This window comes from Saccostrea cucullata, unplaced genomic scaffold (assembly GCF_032062105.1).
Source record: "Saccostrea cucullata isolate Sc308-1 unplaced genomic scaffold, CSIRO_AGI_Scuc_v1 ctg4396, whole genome shotgun sequence".
In the NCBI taxonomy this organism is placed as follows: Eukaryota; Metazoa; Mollusca; class Bivalvia; order Ostreida; family Ostreidae; genus Saccostrea; species Saccostrea cuccullata.
Window position 1 is genome coordinate 89,543 of NW_026934031.1, and position 21,489 is coordinate 111,031.

At 35.2% G+C, this 21,489-nt stretch overlaps 3 protein-coding genes across 3 annotated transcripts; 1 reads left to right on the plus strand and 2 right to left on the minus strand.

Moving 5' to 3' along the window:
- Positions 1 to 990: 990 nt before the first annotated feature.
- LOC134239831 (gamma-aminobutyric acid type B receptor subunit 2-like) lies at positions 991 to 4,290 on the minus strand. The gene is made up of 7 exons (XM_062721963.1): positions 4,168 to 4,290; positions 3,821 to 3,956; positions 3,602 to 3,709; positions 2,913 to 3,035; positions 2,208 to 2,555; positions 1,945 to 2,097; positions 991 to 1,761 (listed from the first exon to the last, which is right to left on the minus strand). The coding sequence occupies exons 1-7, from the start codon at positions 4,281 to 4,283 to the stop codon at positions 991 to 993; spliced, it is 1,755 nt and encodes a 584-aa protein (XP_062577947.1). The 5' UTR covers positions 4,284 to 4,290.
- Positions 4,291 to 9,212: 4,922 nt separating this feature from the next.
- On the minus strand, positions 9,213 to 11,578 carry LOC134239832 (uncharacterized). The gene is made up of 3 exons (XM_062721964.1): positions 11,522 to 11,578; positions 10,957 to 11,160; positions 9,213 to 10,568 (listed from the first exon to the last, which is right to left on the minus strand). The coding sequence occupies exons 2-3, from the start codon at positions 11,132 to 11,134 to the stop codon at positions 9,985 to 9,987; spliced, it is 762 nt and encodes a 253-aa protein (XP_062577948.1). The 5' UTR covers positions 11,135 to 11,160; positions 11,522 to 11,578; the 3' UTR covers positions 9,213 to 9,984.
- A 2,561-nt stretch (positions 11,579 to 14,139) lies between these two features.
- On the plus strand, positions 14,140 to 16,797 carry LOC134239829 (uncharacterized). The gene is made up of 3 exons (XM_062721960.1): positions 14,140 to 14,413; positions 15,126 to 15,321; positions 15,483 to 16,797. Exons 1-3 carry the CDS (start codon positions 14,140 to 14,142, stop codon positions 16,795 to 16,797), a joined length of 1,785 nt encoding a protein of 594 aa, XP_062577944.1.
- The last annotated feature ends 4,692 nt before the right edge of the window (positions 16,798 to 21,489 follow it).

Genomic DNA, 21,489 nt, shown 5'->3' on the forward strand with positions numbered 1-21,489 from the left:
TATGATATGCAAAAAATTTCAAGAAATCACGCGCATGCACGTGTGCTGCAATCTGATTGGCTGAAACTTTAAATGGCTATATCTCCTTTGTTTTTTGACGAAATGCTTTGAAATTTAAAACATAGTCATGCATTAGGATATTCTACAATATGATTTAGAAAAAGATTTTTGAAATCACGTGGATGCACGTGTCTCTGATTCGAAACTTGAAATGGCTATAATTCCCTTGGTTTTCAACCAAACAGGATGGGATTTAGCACATAGATAGATATAAGGGCCTCCTACAAGAGGGTACGGTCATCATACACGTGCACGCACGTGCGTGCATTTAGAACAAGTGAAATTAAATATACACTTAAATTAGTGATTTTTAAAATACTTTTGGACTAAATGCTTTAATATAAAGTATATTTAAATATTTAGAAAGTGTAGACGAGATTATATGATCATTACGCACGTGCATTCACATGGGCACGCGCGCATTGTTAAAATTTGAATATAATTGGTATCATTTTTGGGAAAACGTTGTTAAAGTAAAAAATGCACAGATGTTGTCTTATTAAATGAAGCTTACAGGAAATATGGCATCAAAAGGGATTTATTTCAAACATTAGTTTTACAATGTATTGCAACGATCGATGTAAAACAAAAAAAGATTTCATTTTCTCTCAACCAGGACTACTGGTATTTCTCGCCTTGGGGGGCAGGAATCTTGCTCACTCCCTCAGTGGTATACTTACACTGTAAATAAATCATATGACTATTGTTGTATTTACATGTATCTGTGTTTCCAGTCTTCGAGAAAATATGAAATATTTCAAACATCGTGTACACGTACGTTACATTGAGCTTTGCCAGAGTGGTTTTTCTTTTCACTGATTAACCTTCATATTAAATTCAAAGCAACATACAACCAATAACATTAAATTAATAAATACAATAATTTATTGTTTTTATTGAACATCTTTTTAAAAATATATAATTTATAATCTAAACATAACAAGTTTTACCGGGGGTAATACAGTTTCCATTCACATGTGTTATACTATTTCCATTAATCTCCGATTCCTTTTTAGAGTTGGGGGAATCAGAATTTGATACAGGGTAAAGCATGTCATTACTAAGGACGGTGTTATCTGGAGCTGCACAGAGAGAATTGTTTCGTAGAGAAAACTCGATCTGTTCAGAAGGGGGAGGGGGAGGTAAATAATTACTGACGTATGAAAACGTGTCGTCATTGTCCTCCAAATCATAACACTTCGTCACTGACCCCACAATGTCCTGTCGTGACCGCATTGACGAAAATGTCCAGCACCTAGACCTAAAGCGCGCGTTCGAATGTTCCATATTGAAGAAATCGTCTGATCGACATTTGGTGTCATTGGTGTCACTTTTTTCACTTGGTTTATATATATCCGGGGTGGATGTCAGGATCTGTTGACGCTTTCTTCTATCTTTTTTGGCTTTATATGATTTCATATCGGAAGTATCTGACTGAGTTCGATCGAACGATTCGTCGTGCGGAGACTTCGTATTATTTGGCGCGGAAGTGTCTATGGGAGTCAAATTCTCCATAGACTTCCTGGACCTAGAATTTTCTGCTAAAGTAGTATCCATGGTAACAGTTTCCTCCTTGACATCTGATATACCGAGGTCGACATCCAGCCCGCTGTCTCGGCGATCGTCCTCATCCATCAAGGCCGAAATCCTCCCAGTTAGATGGCTGACTCTTCTTTCAAGGTCTCTAATCTGCACCATTTTCTGAAAAGAGGCATCAAATGTTAAATATATTAAAATCAGAGATTAAAAAATAAAAGAAAACTACAGGGCTTAATGTGCAGTGAAATCGAAACATTCCCCATGAAGAAGACATACACAATCAAACATGAATATAGTAGCACAACAGGGAAATAAATTTTACACTAAATGCAAATTATCACTGACCTCTTTTACGTTAACTTTTAAGACATCATTCTCCGACTGCAGTTGAAAAATATCAAGGTCGTCTGTAGATATTGATGCTTTCTGTTTGAAGTCATACATTGTGACAGATAACTTCGACTGTTTTTCTATTGGGGATTTCCACCAGTATCGAACCTAACGAAAATACATTGATATATAACTAAATGTACTTAATGCACTAGACTTTTCCGAGATAAAAAATGTTTGTTTTCAAAAATATCTCTTTAACTTGCTTAATTTATTACCTTAGGAAGGAAGACTGTAATTTGCACCACCACTGTGCAAATAGTTATCATGAGAATTTCTGTAATGTAAATTCCATCAGGACTGTGACGTAGTAGTGACGTCAGCATGAAGGTTGGAGCAGACAACAGAAGTGTACAGAAAATGCTGATGATAATGCTGGGAGAATCCCTCATTGCTGGAAGCGTCACATTTCTCGTCTGCCAGGCCAAAAATAACCCGTATCCCAACAAAGCTGTCTTCCATAGCAGGAGGAAAGCCAGCCATCCAGAAGTTCCATTTGATGAACATTCTTGAATCAAAACGTACTCCGAACCTCGTGTCTCATTATGTGTATTTTCACTGTTAGTCTGAAACAAATGAAAAAAATCGAAATAAGGTATCCAGATCTAATGCCCACTTATAAAATAATAATGCTTATGATTTGCAGCCCTCTAGTTGCAAGATGTCATGAAAATATATCTATCAAAGGTTAGCTTTTAAAATATTGATTGTTTGTCCTCTCCTGATTCACAATCAAAATTTGGGTCGATAGGTAGGTGAACAAAGTACTTTTCTCAGAAAATATCAATTTTAATGCTTAATAATTAACACATATTTTCCAGAATGCATGAAAGATTGCTTCCTGGGGGTTAAAAAAGTTTTGAGTCAGGCTATTTTAGGTAGTCGGTCGGGAGAGGGCAACCAAAATTGACCGCTCAACTTACAATCATTAGGTATTTGATTTTCCTTGATGTCATGGTATCCAAGCTCTGCCATATTGTTAAAATAACAACATCAACGACGATAAACATGGAGGACATTAAAAAGAGACGACTGTCCTTTATCACCTGCAAATAAAATTAAATGATGAGCAATTTTTTTTTTCATTTGAAATGAACTATAGAAATATATACCACAGTAAACTGGTCAAGAACAAAATATTTGCAACTATTCTGAAAACACCTTTAGTTTATAGATTGGTGTGTAAGCGTTTAAGGCATACATTGCTTTACATGCTGATGAAATTGTAAATGTGGGTGAAAGGTATTTTTGATATTTAAAAATTCATAGGATCGAGTCTGTAAACATTAGTTGATCAAAATATAAAATACATGGTTACTGTCTTGAAATATAAGCGATATTTGGGCGAGGGTAAATAAACGTGATAGAGGGCGAGGCTTGCCGAGCCCTCTTACGTTTTCGACCCGAGCCCAAAATCTTATATTCAGCAACAAAATTTTAATAGAATAAAGCTGCCCTAAACATTGCAGTATACGTGACGTCACAATGCTTGGAACTACATACCACCCTTTTGTTACCTTTATTAGGTCAATGCAAGGGGTAGTTGCAGGATAAAAAATCATATTCAGTTTAATAGAATAAAGCTGCCTCTCGGTGCTAATGCTTGACTTACCACCCTTTTGACTCCAGCGTTTCGAAAAATCTGGAAAACTCTCCAGGACTTGGCAAACATTGGACCGAACACCAAGGAAACCCCAATTGTAACCAACCAGAGTCTGATCTGTAATAACAACAAAATGTCAGGTCCTTAATTAGGATTTACAGCCTTTATGGGAGGCAGGAAATGATAATAGATGTTGCTTACACTGAATTCTACAGGTACTTGTCTTACCTGACAGGTAACGGTGGCCTCTGGATATCGCTCTGCCAAGAAGAAATCCATCCCAAACATCAGACACACGAAATTCAAACACAGCCCACCCACACTTATAAGAACATTTAGTCGAGGACTGGACATTTTGATGAACCTGAAAAATACAAAATAAATTTATGGTTTATAAGCATTGCCTCTCGCTGCGAGGTTGCATGTTACATGTAAACACATAGCTTACGATGGTGAAAATTAAGAAAAGCAATTAATTGATTTCATTAATGCATATTTTATATGATTGCAATAAAAACTAATTGAATTCATTTGTATCTGTATAGGAAGCTTACAAAATAATTAAGGAGACATACCTTTTATTTCGATGAAAAACATTGAAGGTCAAAAACGCCACAGTGACAACAATACCCAGTGTCGTCGCCACGCAAGATACTGCAAAACTTTCGGCACCAACTGTACGTATAGCCATTGCCTCCTCTTCTCCTTAAAAACTCTAGCAAACCAACCTGAGAGTATGAAGAACATTTAGCAAGCCATTGTCTTTATGCAACAGTCCCTGTCAATTTTAATTTGCACTTTGTTGAAGATAACTGACAGAGTCTATAAACGAGCTATCGTCAGCATCTCCTCCGAGTGGACAATTTCTTGTAACACATAATTAATCAATTTCAGATAGTCGTTTGATCGTCTTGCGTTCTTTAAGTAATTGCAATGTTATGATATTTTTTTAATTTGTATTGCAATGTTATGGAAAAACATACAAAGCTTTCTGCCAATCATTTTCAGTTATGAATGATACTAATTTTCTTTTTCAATTACAAAGCAATTTCTTTCAATTGTTTTAAATGACAAGGAGTTTTATTTTAGGAAGCGAGAAATATTGATTTTCTATGGAACTTTTAATACAAATGTAAACAAAATGATCGTAAAATGTACTTTTTTACCTGACAAAACAAGTCTTCTTATAATAAATCCATATAAATATTCAGAATTCATAGATCCTGCCACAAGGGTATATTTAGAACCAAGAACAGCATTTACACTAACTTGCACGCTTATTTTGTCTTTATAGAATGCATTTTTTACAGATGGCGAATTCTTTGGGACAGTTGTGACGCACTAACACTTTTACGATACTGGAAGAGAATCGAACGCACCCCCGGGGGATACGGTTGCAGAACGGAGTGAGAAAAGTGTGCGGATTTTTTCACGCGCTTGTCTGCAATTACTGTCCAACTTGTTCCGGAGGCGTAAAATTATCTGTTTCTGCAAATAATTACAGTTTAAAATGGGCCAATTTTGATGATATATTACACTTTTATGTGTGTTAAGTTTGTCAAAGAAAACATGCTTATAGTTGCAAGATAATTATCGGTGGAATAAGATCTCAACAGTTAAATGTCCAGCGGAAGTATTTTCGAATTTCATTTTAATCAGATAACATTTTGTAGTGTTAATCAGATATGCGAAAATATTATCATGTTTTTAATTATTATTGAAGTGACCGACAGGAGTTGAAGGGCACCACGACTTGGACAAAATCATATTGATGTACAAGTGGGCAAGATTTGCATGTTCACATCTCTTGTGTCGCTGGGTATACTGGGTCTAATTTTATTGTAATTTATAGAGTTTGGATTGGCTGAAGGTTTTAGGATGATGTCTAATATGAAGTACATGTTTCCGAGAATTTGACAGATTTATTGCCTATTGTAACGTCTACAAGTAATATCACAGACACCAGGCAGCATTAAGATTTAATGCGCCACAATACCCGTAGAACAAGAATAACAGAACAAGCTAAAGCACTTAATAATATACAATACTACATGCAGCCCATAGCAAATGATTGTGTCATATCAAACAATTTTACAATGATTGGATAAATGTTCAACAAATCAAAGCGAAAGCTGTGAACAATGAAGAGTGTTGAATTGGTTGCTTTTATAAAAATAAAGTTAAACAATGACAAAAAGATATGTGTATTGAGAGTTAACACAGAAAATTAAGAAAGAAAATTAAAAGATTTACATACAAATTACTCGTGTTTTTGCAAGTCCATCAATATATTCCTGACAGAAAAGAATACGAATAATTCGTTCTGAATATATAAAGAGAAAGAAAATATTTGATATAACCTGTCTTTTTTTTTTACTAAATAGTTTTATATATATACTAGTATGTAATGTTTTCCATGATTAAAGCAGCACGTTTCATTACACACTTTGTCGCAGAAATTCTAAAGGAATATATGAAAATCTATCTAAGAGGAGTGGGGTTTAAACCTCTAGCAATCATAGGCGAGTTATGTTCGTGTAATTATACGTCTCAATTACAAAGTAAGCCATACCAAAGTGTTTATATTCATTAAAAGCGATACAAATGTGTAAAGTAATGACGGCAGCTAAAATGTTCCCATACAAGTCCAGATAGTCATCTTGCATTCAACAGAGTGACTCCATTTTCAGATTGGTAATTAACAAGTCAACGATTATATTTACACTTGATCGACACCTTACAACGTTATTTTTTTTAGTGAATTCATTTTCTTCTCCATGAAAACTTGAGACATGCCTTTCTTGTATGTATTTTAACAACTATGCGAATAGCATAACACTGAAAGTACCTTATTACAACTTTTAGAATTAAACTTTTTCTCTTGTTTCAGTCCCAATTCGAATTCCTTTCATTCATAAATGTAAGAAGGTGGTAATATTTTAGCAAGAACCCAGGGACTAGTTTCGACACATCCAGTCCTAAACTTTATGCACAAATATTGTCAATGTCTTTGCATAACTACTAATATTAAATGTAAATTACAGTTATACGATATCGTATCATTATAAATATATTAACGAGACAAATGGGTTAATTTTGGGTTCTTTTTAAATTTAAAATACAAATATAAACTTGGATAAAACTTTTGCCAAAATTGCATTGATGTTATAGTTCTGCAAAAAAGTACAATTTAGATCTTTTTTATTTTTTTTATCTTTTTTTTCCAACCAAAACCTCAAGAAAAGGGTTTTTCCATTTTTACTATTCCTAACATTTTTTGCGGAAGTCTTAATTTATTATCCTTTTAAAACGATCTTCATAGTCGCTAATTACATTTTATTTCAGAGTAGGTCATGCTTCTTCTTACGAGATATTTTTCATATTGTTCTCTCTCTTTCTATTTTTACAAATGTCTGCTTCAAATATACATGTACTTTTTGAAAAATATAACCAATCAAATTTATGTAATATTTTGATAAGTCATCAGCTGGTTATTGTAAACGTAAAAAAATACCCTGCGACCAGAATAGAGGGGGTAATTGTATAGTGACATTTGGCTAAGTGAACGTTTTCTCTCTCTCTCTGTGTGTGTGTGTGTGTGTGTGTGTGTGTGTGTGTGTTTAAAGCATATATTCTTTTTTATATATGGCATTCGAACGTTGCACTACCTTCTATGTACAAAAAGCAAATTAGTCGAATGAGACTTTTATCTCACGAAAATCTTGAAATAGAGACAGGACAACATAAGAATATACCTAGGGAGACTAGAATGTGTGAATATGAAGTAGGGGATGAATATCATTTTGTTTTAATATGTCCATATTTTGAAAAGCTTCTTTAAAAACATATTAAGAGGTAATACATGTACATACTATCAGTAGTTATCTGTTTTTAAATTTGTACAATTATAATAGCGCTTCACAATGTACATGAACTCTGCAATTAATGGAAATATATTCATTATTCTTTTAAGTTGAGGGAAAGCTTTTAGTCACTTATATACGGCAATTCTCCATGAAGTCATTATATTTATTACAGGTTGTATGTTATATGTGTAATCTATAAATACCGACATCGAATGCCATTATGTAATATTTTGTATTATATGTTATTAAAATGCGACAAGATGTATGTCTAATGGTCTTTCCACTCTCGCAATTCTTATGGTTCAAAGTGCAAAAACTGCATTCAATTTCATTTAATATACTTTAAATTTTTCAATTATTGTAAAAAATGTATAGGTTGCCATATTATCTTATATTAAGATGGGATGTATAAATAAACAGAAGTATATGTGAACAAAAAAATCGCACATTTTTTGTAAACAGTATTATGAAAAATATGTAAAAACAGCTGGTTAAATGCATAATTCTGATGCCGAATGTTCCTAAATAATTCCTACTTATAAGATATTTTTGATTTGTGAATATCAGGGAAACTTTTACATTAGAAGTACAGTAAAGCAAATGCCTGAATGAAGAGACCTGAGAAGGAGTTATTGCCCTTGTCAACATTTTTTCAAGATTGAACAATTGATTAGATAAAGAAAATATGCATTTTTAAAAATTCTTTTACTTTACAATATTTATCAGTACACCTATTAAAAAGCATTCCTTCAAAAGATATTGTTCTATCAGGTATTAATTTAAAATAAAACAGTTTTTTGCATATGACATGATAGGAGGGTGGAATTACCTTAAGCAATGAATTAATAATATTGTGGAATTACCTTAAGCAATAAATTAATAACAACATAAAAACAGATCGTCACTCGGAGAAAAGTTTGATATACATGTATTGCATCCCCACACATACACATCTAAAAAAAATGGATGCAAGGAAAAGGAGAGAGAGAGAGAGAGTACGAAGTACAGGACAACCAGGTGTGACAGACCTTAAAAGTACAACATTTACATGAGGGAGAAGGTGGCAGTCTAAAAGTTTAAAAGGAAATTAAAAGGGTACCGAAGATATATGTCCACGTTCATCAATGAGTGTTAAGATATTTTTCAAAACATTTTAAAAATAAATATTTTCTGTTAGTTATAAATAAACATGAAAAAATAGAAAGCCCGATATTGACATTTTTTTTTCAATTAAGAATTATTATGAAAAAAATTATCAAATAAGAGAAATGAAGTATTTTGCCTCTACATATACTCACCGTCACATAAAAAATCCAACATAACAATGTCTCTAAAAATATTTAGCACATTTGGTAATTAAAGTTCTAGGGAGATAGATAAAGTGCATTTATGTTTGTTTAGCATTGTATCGTATAACAGTATCATGTTTGATAAAGTGTTGGAAAGTCAGCTCCTACATTGTTTTGGAATCCATTTAAATCTGTCCGAACAAAACTCAATACAGCCAACACAATGGTGTCGAGCAAACAAATGGCGACTGACCTGTCATTGCAATCTTCTAGAATGCATCTTGAAAAGATTGAAAAAAAATCAAGATTTTTTCTTTACTATTCTATGTGACAAAGACGTTTATCGAAGGTTTATTAATAATGATGTAATAGAACAGAATAACGCCGCGGTGCTAATACAGAATATTTCAATTAAGGATTTATCCACACTGATGTCAATATACAATATTTACTAAATAACTTGTACTAGTAGAGGTGGATTTGTTACTGGTAGGAGTGGAAGATGATTCGTATCTTAATCCATCACTTTAAACGATATATGTAAATATGCTAGAAAATCAAATCTGATTCCAAGATACTGCATTTTCCTAATTAGCTCTAATGCCCACGCTGTAAGACAGTAAGAATATAAGCTAATCACAAAATACATTGATTTAATAAAAATGTTTACTTCCTCTTATTCAAAAACATTAAATTTAATAAATAAAGGATAATGCCATGATTGTGATTTGTTGAATCCACCTGAAGAAATCCGCGTGATTAAAATTTTGTGGTATAATTTTTAAAGATTAAAAGGAAATTAAATCCATCCCTTGCTCTTATGATTTTTTTAGTGAGTTCAATTAAATTTATTAACTCAAAACCATGTAAATGGTACATGAGGTATAAAAACATATATACATATAATAAGTGGGTCAAGCAGAACGTGATAACTAAGGAGAACAGACAATACTATTAATTTTAGAAATAAATGTACATATTTTTTTTTCAAAGAAGCAACATCATTTTGGCATATGACTTCACAAAACTTGATAATATTTGGATTTAAATAGATCATAATTTTTGTTCAGAAGTTTGTATTGCTTATAGAACTTTTGAGCTTGGGTACTGTTTGTTATCTCCATATACATTGTATTTCAGTACAGAATTTTGATACATGCGAAACTAGGTTCAAATTGTTCCCCAAAGCGTCGAAAAATAAAGTTCAAAATTTGTATCATAATGACATGATGTGCAGTCAGAAAATAGAGAAGCACAATCGTGGATTGTCAATTTTTAAACGGCTGTACAGCGAATCCATAGTTACAGCTTTTTCAAATGTATAATTTAAATCCCGAGGCGGAAGTTGGGCGCGAAAGGTCGGGTACGCCATAGTTAGCATGCATGCTAGTGACGTATTTCCGCGTTGCACAAAGCCAGGCGATCCAGCAGCTCCCCCACCTACCCTGGATTGAACCAAAACAGAGTGAGGGTCGTTCATTCCTTGAAATCCCCCGGGTCCATACTGTCGGCGGAAGTAATCACTGGATTCCACAACAATCGGGTGTTCAGGTGTCAAAATTGGACATTCAACGGAAATTTTTTGTGGTTCTCCATATGGATGCCCAACAAATGTGATTCTTTCGTGAGAAGACAAACTCTCTTTTGTTAAGACACATCCAGTTGGTAATCCAGTATCTGGTTTCAGATGGAGAATAATGACATCTAACTCAGGGTTGATATAGGCCGGGGTGTTGTAAAAGAAGTACTGCTTCTGACCCACTGTCAGTGATTTGCCTTTAAATCCAAATATTGCAAATATTTTGGCGCGCTTCGTGTTGGCTGTAATGGTAAAAATCCTAGTTTCAATATAGAATTCTCACTGCTTAATCTATAGACTGTGAAGGAATGAAGTTATTCGGTAAATTAATTATGCAATAAGTCGTTGTTTTAAGGAAGTATATGCATGTAAACATAAGTTTAACTCTGAGACCAAGATGCAAATCCATATCGATATTAAAATATGAAGAAATAACTAACTGACTAAGGATAAAGTTGAATTTCATGTTTTCTTTAATTCTATTGAAAAGCCATTAAGGAAAAATAAAACAACTTCGAATTGTATAGTATATATGTAGGCCAAAATCAACGTGATATTATCAAGAATGCTGTTTTTGAGATAAGGACAAAATTTCCAATCACTCTATGAAAACAGAGTAAATATTCTTACATTCTATTACTCCATGAAACACGTGATAAACACTCAGCACAAAATCCCGTCCGACGAGAAATCCCGTGACTTGAACTTCGCTATAACCGTCCACTATCGAGATACGACAGACCAAGTTTGTAAATCTGTAGCAAACGTCCTCCAAGAAGGACACCGGTATGGCGTCACTTCCCGACATTTATAGAAGCCAAAATATATTGTCGTCTGCAAAGAAAAGTTTAAAAGATTGAATTGATTTTGAAATGTGAATATCAGGGCAAAGTTAAATAATGTATCAAATTAACGACTATTATATTCAATAGTATGTTAAGATTAAGGTGAAATTTGATTTTCTTTGAAATTTATTTTAAATATTTATTTTAAGTTTTTAAAATTTCCTTCATACTTATCTTAACAAAAAAGACATTTTCAGTCATATAAAAACCACATTAAAAACAAACTATTGAATAATATTCGAAGAACATTAACTTACAAGTGCATTTTACATGTTTCATTTCACGTTTATTTTAAGCATTTCATTTATAGATATTTGACATGATATGTGGTATAAAATGCATACATTTACCTGAATTTGTTTGATTACGTTGTCTTCTTGTCAACAAACATAACAGTAACATTTTCTATGTAGGAAAACGGACAAAGAACTTAATCAAGCTTTACTTAAACACTTACTGCGATTTTAAAAGTAAAGACAACAAAAGACTTCACACTTTTTGCTTCTGGAATTCTCGAACATTAGGTTCAGTACAATGTATATTATTTAAATCTGAGAAAAAAAAAGTGGAAAAAGAAGCTTTATTAGCAATATATATATTTAATTATTTATATTAAGCAATATTAGTAGGCAATAATAATTATAACTAGAAAATCTGCTATTGCAAGCAATAGCGTATGTCGCCCCGAACTGGACAAGGCTTTCATTTTTTTCATCACTAAAACAATACCCATTGTATCAAAACGTTTGACTGACGGTTTACTTAATATCGAGCTGCTTTTAAAATGTGCACTGGGAAATTTTAAATTCTCTCTACATGTAATAATAGTATGATATAGTCCCTTGAGGAATTTGAAGCTTTTAGGAATAAACCATGTATAACTTACACAATGAGCCCTAATAATGGCACAGGAAAAATCTCAAAATGTCATGTAAATCAAGCCTATTTTCACTACTTCCCTGCAGCCGCAACTGCTTCCAGGCCCGTGCAAATGACCTAAGCTACCACACAAATTACAGAACAGCATTTCTACATACCACTCATGATTGAACAGTAAGAGATAATGCATGGCTCAACCATCTCGTTTTCAAGCTACAATTCATCCTATGAACCCACCCCGGTTTTCTGGTGAAATACCGGAAGAGTGATTTTTTACCTTAGTTTCGTATTTCTAGTCCATATACCATATTATACAGTTATTGACTGGGTATGAGGGCAACATATGATTTGTTGGACCTGAAGGTGAAAATGTTGCCCGAGGCCGCAGGCCAAGGGCAACATTTTCACCTTCAGGTCCAACAAATCATATGTTGCCCGAATCCCAGTCTATAACTGTTTTGTTATACCCTTCACTGCTCACTTAAGAGTGATCAATTTAATCAATACACGCTATATTATCAATTATTTGTATGGAAAATTATGGCTTCTTCAGTAAATATAAAGCACCAAGCTGAGAAAGAAAAAAATCAATTATATATCTATTGTATCACAAAAATTATTTATTACAAAATATACTCTTCCCTTCTTCCTTACCTAGCTGTTAGCAACAACTCTTGTAGCCCTTAACTTTAACTATTTTCGCGTCGCCGATATTTCACAATGATTAATTAATTGTGACGTAACAAACGAGTGACGTTGCGGTCTAACAATTCTTATGTAAGACCGGTCAATAGTGAAATTGTTAGACCGACGTAATAAACAGTTCTTTTGTTGGACTTTTTATAAGTAATAAATATATAGAATGATATTTATAAGGGTATAACAAACAGTAGTAGTGACACTAAAGTGTCATTTTTCAATAAAATATACAAAGCCACCAATTCCTCCAAATGCACCCATAAAATATTCTAGCTATAAAATTACCTATAATATACATTCAAACCTTAGTTTCTCTATTTTTTCTAATTTTTCACCGGTACTTAATCCAAACTATCCTCTGCCACCGAAGTATACAATCGATGACGCCTACACAGGTTATACTGCAGCTGAGAAGTTTTTATACTACTCGGGTTCAATATATTTTTTTTTCGTTTAAAAATTTGAAATTGCTTTCTTATGGACGTTCGATCCTGAGATTTTGAGCGTAATTTGGTCAGGTCCTTTATTTATAAAATTCTGCATCATTTTTAAGTTCTAACATTAAATCTGAATTCTACAGTGCAAATTTAACTATATTCAATGAAAAAACAGCGATTAAATTCCATTCAAGTAGAATTAAGATAGGGACTATATTTTGTGGCGGAAGGTTTTTTAGACGAAAATGATCAGTTTTTCCATTTTGAACTATAACAGTACTGTTAATTTTGGATTCCTATTTTTCCATCCTGGTTGCACAAAAAGCTGGTTTTTTTTGCAGTTAAATGTGTTATGCTGGTTCTGAAATATCTATTAAATTATTTTTTATGAATTCTATAAACAAAGTGTGACAAATGTAGTAAATATATTCTGAAAATTGTGGAAAAAATTGAGCCAATTTTAACGTAAAATTGACACTTTTTTAGTAATATCTGAAAATTTACATCATATACCCCCGCTTTTGATGTTCTTTTCTAAATATTCAAGATAAATTTGGCCTATTTGCTTAAATTCAGAAAAAGTTTAAGACTTTGAAATAATTTTCTTGCTTATAAAATTTTCTATGCCAGAAAAATTACTTTTTATTAGTGCAGAAAGGTCAAATAATATTATTGATTATGCGAAGCAATTTAAAATTTTTTTAGTCACAATTTTTAAGGCAGATTAATTTGCCCTTGTACCAAATTAATCTCATTTAATTGATGGAAGCACATATGTTGTTAAAACTAATAATGGAACGAATTGGCAAAAATCTTAAAGTCATCTTGGTACGAGTTAATTAGTTGGTATCACTTCCGCTTCCGTCACTCAGAAAAATAGCGCGGCAAGAAAACAGCCATTACAAGTTATTAAGAAAAAGCAAAAACAATCTGCAGACTGCGATCGTCAAACAATGCCGCCAGTCAGAGAAAGAGTCAATACGCGTTCCAGGAAGGAGCGGGAGCGTAATTTTGTCTCACCGGGCAGAGGGCGAGGGATCCGGAGGCGACCAAACCATGCCAATCGGACCCCGCAAGCTGACCCACCAACCAACAGACCACCGAGAAGGGGAAACGCGGCCAGGAGGACACCAACGCAACCAGCCACAGTAACGGTGGCGGACCCCATGTCGGAATCAGCAGATCTCCCAGAGGGCCTAGACGAGGTCGAGGCTTCTAGCAACGCGGGTGAGTCCAATGTTTTTAGCCTCCCCATAGTAAATGATATATCTCTAAACTCAATGAATGATGAATTTGATGGCCCCCCATTTAACATCTCGGACTAACAACCAGCCCAGACTCCCAGCTCTATAGATCCTATCAGCGCCCACGTCCCCCTAAAAATCAAACAAAAGATTTGGGAGGGAAAATTTATCGATCTGTCAATATTGCTTAAGTCGGCGCGGGAAATTTCAGATCATTTAGACACACAAGGCCAAATACAAATACGTAATGGCACAATGTGCCTTGTTAAACAAAAAACACGCACCTTTTTGTCAATTGAAAAATGGACGTCGGCCTTCCTGATCTTCACTAGTATAATGTTAGAAAAATTCAGAACACGAGCACAAGAATTTTTGAAATATATGAGGGATATTAGAATGGCCGCTGACAGATCTGGGAATGGTTGGTTCACCTATGATGAACAGTTTAGGCTGCGAAAAGTATCTCACCCACACTCATCTTGGGGTATCATAAACTCTGAACTCTGGTTGATACATGTTACAAACAACTACGTCACGCAGGCCCAAGAAAAGCCCATATCCCCCCCACAAAATTTCTACCCTCATCACAAACAGCCCAACAATACAGTGGCTAAGAGAAATGCTAATTCAACATCAAATCGTTACTGCTATGATTTTAATTCAGGCAAGTCATGTAAATTTTACCCAAATTGCAGGTTTGTCCACTCATGCAATTCATGCGGCGGATCACACCCCTCGATCAAATGCAGGAATAGAAACACCAAATTCTAACATGGATATCAACAGTTTAGGAAAAACTCCAATTGATGTTCACGTTTTGTCTGCTTATCTACAAGGTTACAGCGCTAAATCTTTTCTTATAAATGGTTTTCTACACGGTTTTCAACTCCAGTACAATGGCCCAAGAATTTACAGGGAAGCACAAAATTTAAAAAGTGCTTTAGCAAACCCCAGTATAGTGGAACACAAAATACACAAAGAACTCCTCCTTTGCAGGGTGGGGGGACCATTTGAATATCCACCTTTTTCATCCCTTCAAATCTCACCCTTAGGACTTGTCCCCAAAAAGACGGAGATTTCAGACTCATTCACCACCTTTCCTTCCCGGATCAACAATCGATCAATTCTTTCATAGATCCGGCTGCATGTTCTGTACATTACGCATCAGTAGACGATGCAGCGGCTATCATCGCGACACTGGGGGCAGGCACTTTACTAGCTAAATCTGATATAAAATCTGCATTCCGGCTTATTCCTGTGGCCATAGATGATTTCGATCTATTGGGGTTTAAGTTCCAGGGTAAATACTTTTTTGACAAAATGATGCCATTCGGGGCATCAATTAGCTGTGCAATCTGGGAGAAGTTCGCAACTGCATTACATTGGATCATCCAATCTACATCACGCAACCCCCATATTCTACACTATTTAGATGATTTCCTCTTCGCGGGACCACCAAATTCTAGCCAGTGCCAATCTACACTCGACCAATTCAAAAACACATGTAGCCATATTGGAATACCGATAGCTCTTGACAAAACTACTAAGCCCAGCACAACTATAATTTTTCTGGGAATCGAATTTGACACAATTCAAATGGTAATGCGACTCCCCCAAGACAAGTTAGCTTCGCTACGGCAAAGCATTCAGACAGTCATGTTAAGTAAAAAGGTCTCCCTAAAAATCTTACAATCACTGATCGGACTCCTCAACTTTGCCTGCAAAACAGTAGCACCCGGTAGAGCCTTTTGCAGGCGTCTAGTCAATGCCACTATTGGCGTCAAAAAGCCATATCACATGATAAGAGTTAACCAAGGCATGAAAGTAGACCTTGCAGTGTGGCAACAATTTTTGGAACATTTTAATGGGGTTACAGTCATAACCTCGGGTATTTGGTCATCAGATAACAGTCTACAACTATTCACAGATAGTGCAGGGGGATCTAATGGGGGGTTTGGAATCTTCTTTGCTGGCCGCTGGGCTCACTCAAAATGGCCTACACACTGGGTTTTTTCCGACATTATTCGTGACATGACATTCTTAGAACTATTTCCAGTATACGTATCCACCCTTTTATGGCACCCATGGCTATCAAACAAACGCATTATTTTCCACATTGATAACATGGCAGTCGTACAAGTTATCAACACATGGACGTCTAAATCAAATAGGGTTATGAATATTGTCAGAAAACTTGTCCTCCTCACCTTGCAACATAACATCACAATCAAAGCCCAACACATTCCAACAAAATTGAACAAAATAGCTGATAGTCTTTCTCGTTCACAGTGGGGAAAGTTTCGCAACCTGGCTCCAGAAGCAGAGATGTGGCCCACTCAGCTTCCCAAGCAGATATGGGAGATTTAATTGCTGAATCCAAACGCCTTATCCACAGTTCTTTATCACAAAATTCATACAAAGCTTACCGGGCTGCACTGAATAAATTCCAATCATTTTTAAACATTTACGGCTTACAGCAAACCTGGCCCCTACGCAGTGACACATTACTACATTTTATAGCCTACTTATCTATCCAGAAAATGTCACACAATTCAGTGTCCCTGTACATCAGCGCATTATCTTATTACCACAAAATTAACCACCTACCCGACCCTACTAAGTCCTTCCAAATCAACAAAGCGCTACAAGGCTTAAAGCGCAACAACCGAGCGGCCCCAGACAGTCGCCTCCCAATCACCATATCAATATTAAAAAAGCTCATCGCATCGCTTCAGTCTGTATGTCACTCTACCTACGAGGTTAAATTGTTTACATGTGCCTTTTCACTCGCATACTTTGCATTACTCCGCGTCGGGGAATTCACTGTAATCAACCCAAACACGCCAAATACATCCCATTGCATACAACTCCAACACATTCAAACTCAACAAGACAAGCCCTATTTAAGGTTAACAATACCGCACTCCAAAACTGATCAGGTTGGCAAGAATACCACATTCATTATCCATAGCCAACCGCTTGCTACCTTGTGCCCAGTTAAAGCTATTTTGGATTTTATAGAATGTAGGCCCCATACCCCTGTCAACCACAGCTTCCTAATTCATCTCGATACAAAACCATTAACTAGATACCAATTCAATGCCGTCCTTCAAAAGGCCATTAAAAACATTATACCAACACCATCAGGTCATTTTGGCACGCATAGCTTTCGAATTGGTAGGGCAACAGACCTGGCATTACAGGGCACACCAGATTCTGAAATTCAGAAGTTTGGTAGATGGAAATCAGTAGCTTTTCTTAAATACATAAGGATCATGTAACTCATTCAACAACATGCCCACACCTATATATAAAAAAAAAAAAAAAAATTTAGGACATTTGGGGGGAGGGGTGCTTGAACATGTACATATAGTTAATTTTAACCCAGAACTAACCAACCCAAAGCATTGCAGGTCAAAAAATATGGATCATAGGATCTTCCATCCCTTACTGGGCAGGGGAAGCAGCCAAACACTGCCCAGGGGGACAAAGCCTGAACCTCCCTGCCACACTGTCATGGAGAACACGCAGGGGAATGCACTGGCAGGAACTCGATCCAAAAATCCTACAGCTCATCAAACAAGAAGTACCCCCCAATTACTTAGTAATTCATTTAGGATCCAATGACTTGGTAACTCCAAACTTAACTAGCAAAAAATTCATACAAGAGATTCAGTGCAGCTTCCTGCGATATAATGCCCTTCTCCCAAATACTAAACTGATGTGGTCGCATATTCTACCACGCCGTTATTGGCATGGAGCCCCATTGAACAGTGGAAAAAAGATTGACAAAAAACGCAAAAGAATCAACAAAAATATTTCTAAATTTGTCACAGAATTGGGTGGGGGTGTTATTTCTCATGGAAACATTTGTGTTGCTAATACGGACATGTTCAGATTTGATGGAACGCATCTCTCCGAGCTGGGTAATAGAACCTTTTTAAATAATGTCAAAAGTGGTTTGTGGTCCCTCATTCAAGGGAAGGGGAAAGTATCCCCTAATATAAAGTAATGGAGGAACATCATATCGATGTCTGTGGCGGGTCCGGGGGGATAAGTGGGGAGGGTTGTGAACATATCTGGCTCGTTGTTTCCCTGCCCAGCCAGCAGATAAGTTGGTGGGCACTTTGTTGGGTAGACAGGTTGTCTACAAAGTATCCAACCTATGGCAATGTTGAACAAAAGTAAAGTAAAAAGTCAAGTAAGAAGTTTTTCGATTGGGGTCTTTGCCAAGCCTGCAGGCCTGGGGCCCCCTCCACCTCTTGTAACAGGAGGGGAGGCTTAGTACTGGAGTACTTGGGTGTTAAAGTACTGCTGACCAGAAGCAATCCCTGGAAACAGGGTATACAGATGTGCTCGCAACTCTCCCGGGCCCAAATGTCTAGTACCCAAATTTGGGATCCCAGGCACCTGTGACCAACACAGGGCCACTGGTTTTGCCCGGTACTCTTTAGTGGGTATGCCAGTTGTCCTTCCGGACCCTATTCTTTATTGTACATCTATGCAATGCGGCCTATTAATGCCAACTTCCTTTTTGTCCATCACAGTTATCAATAACACAAGTTTGTACATGTATGTTTTTTCAAGTCTTTAATAAATTTAATGAAAACCATCCAACTGTTGTCTATTGCAAAGTTAACACCAAGGAAAAGGTATAGTGATCTTATGAGCATAAGGAATCAAAGAGCAATGCATGTCAGGTCCTGCAGGGCAGCGATCACCTGACTGTTCAATTAAGGCAGATTAATTTGCCCTTGTACCAAATTAATCTCATTTAATTGATGGAAGCACATATGTTGTTAAAACTAATAATGGAACGAATTGGCAAAAATCTTAAAGTCATCTTGGTACGAGTTAATTAGTTGGTATCACTTCCGCTTCCGTCACTCAGAAAAATAGCGCGGCAAGAAAACAGCCATTACAAGTTATTACCCACCCCCCCACCCCCTTCTGATAGTTGTAATTTTATACTTCTGGGAAATCGCATGCTTTCGTGGGGTCAAGTTTTCGTAAATAAGCTAATGTAGACAAGGTACAGGTCTCTTCAGGCCTAAAATACATCGAAAATTTGACCGCCGCAAAAGTTTGTTATTCCTCAGTACCGAATATGCACTCCCCTATACACTATCCCATATAAGATATATATATATATATATGTACATATCCCAAACATACCAGCTACTAATATCATTAGACAATGCAACCATTGGCTAATGAAAATAATACCAAATTGCAGTAATCTGCTGTCAGTTTTTTTGCCTTTTTCAGATAACCAGCAGCAAAGAGGGCCAACCAAAAATTCCAGCTCGAAGGAATTGAAGTCCAGAAAGGGCAGCTAATCCAAGGTCGAGCACAAATCCAGTCCAAAAGTGATTCAAGACTGTGATTAGACTAATGTCAAGTGACAGTAAGAATAAAATTCGTTTGATATCACATTTGGCCCCATGAATTTAAGAAAAATGAAGTACAACTTGAATCAAAACTGCATACTGAAAATTAAAGAGGACCATACGCTTGATTAAAAAATAATCAAATTTTTGGAGAATGTGTTACGTAAGAGGTTTTTTTAAATAGTCAAAGTATGCATGGAACGCGTTTTTCCGAAAAAATCAATAAATTTTAACGACTAACAAGCGTAATTGAATAGGTCCGCATCATAACACCACTCTTAAATTTTTACATATGAAACATCGTTATGTAAGCTTTTTATATACAAAAAATTACGATGGTGTTATTGTGCGGACCATTTTTTTTTTAATTTTTTCCTATTTACATCATGGTAATGGAAATATACAAGCATATGAAAGTGTTGTCATATGAACATTTAGAATGTGCATGAAAGACAAAATACCAGCTAAGTATCGATGAATACCCTAACAGATGACAAATTCATAACACTCGTATAATTACGAGCGGATCTGTACGGAGTATCATGATTATTACACCATCTTTCCTTGTATTAGCCATACCTTTTCACTTCCGCGTCTCCGTATCTAAGCGACAGCAGCCTGGGTTCGACTAACATGCAGACGAGATGAATGATCTACATCCAGCAGTTTAGATGAAGTGGAGGTAAATAAAAAGTTTATATACATTTTTCTTTAAAACTATATATACACACAAAGTATAATTTGTTGTGTTCTCCAAGAAGAAAATTGGCACGATTACAGTGGTATTGAAAAATGATGTAATATCTGATATGTATCGATAATGATAGACCCTGTACAAAGTATATATTACGACTTATTAATTTATTTTAGACGGCAACTGAGGGAGACAGAATATATATAAAACAAACAGATATATATACGTCAATGGAAGTTTTAAAGCTTTAATATTAGTTTTAATATGCGAGTATAACCTAGGAATGCAAGAAAGAGAAAATGAATAATATTCTTATTATACAATAATAATAATGTAATATAATTAAAATGCAGGGTTTTAAATACCGTGAAAAAATTGTTTTACATTTATTCTTAAACGTAATGCCTATCTATATTCATTTTTCCTAAAAGAAAGACATTATTAACTGTGTTTATGTTTCGTTGAATAGACGTCATTTTACAAAAGTGACGTCACAATGGTTTAACGTTAAATGAATATATGTATAGATGAGTCTAATCAATCTATATATCTACAATTATGAAAACGGATTTGAAGTTTCTAGAAAATAAGAACTCAATATATAGCTATGTGTCATCAATTACATACCTTCCAACTGGGGTTGGGGGGGGGGGGTTTAAAAGGCAAACTTTTTAAATGCCAAATTCTTTCAATATACATTTTTATGCTTACAATACTACATTTCCCTAATATCACTTCAACTTATTGTAGTAACACCTTTAATCTTCTGTTAGTTGCTACTACCAATTTTGATTTTCTTCTTGTATGTTTATATCATTACTTGTATGCCCTGATGGGCACATATCATTATGTTATTTGATCTGAAAATAAATTACATCATAAATAATAAAAACAGAGAGAATATTGCAATTAAAAATTCATGAATTCTTTTGTCGAAAGGAAAAAAAAAATGTATCTCGGGAAAAATATAAATAA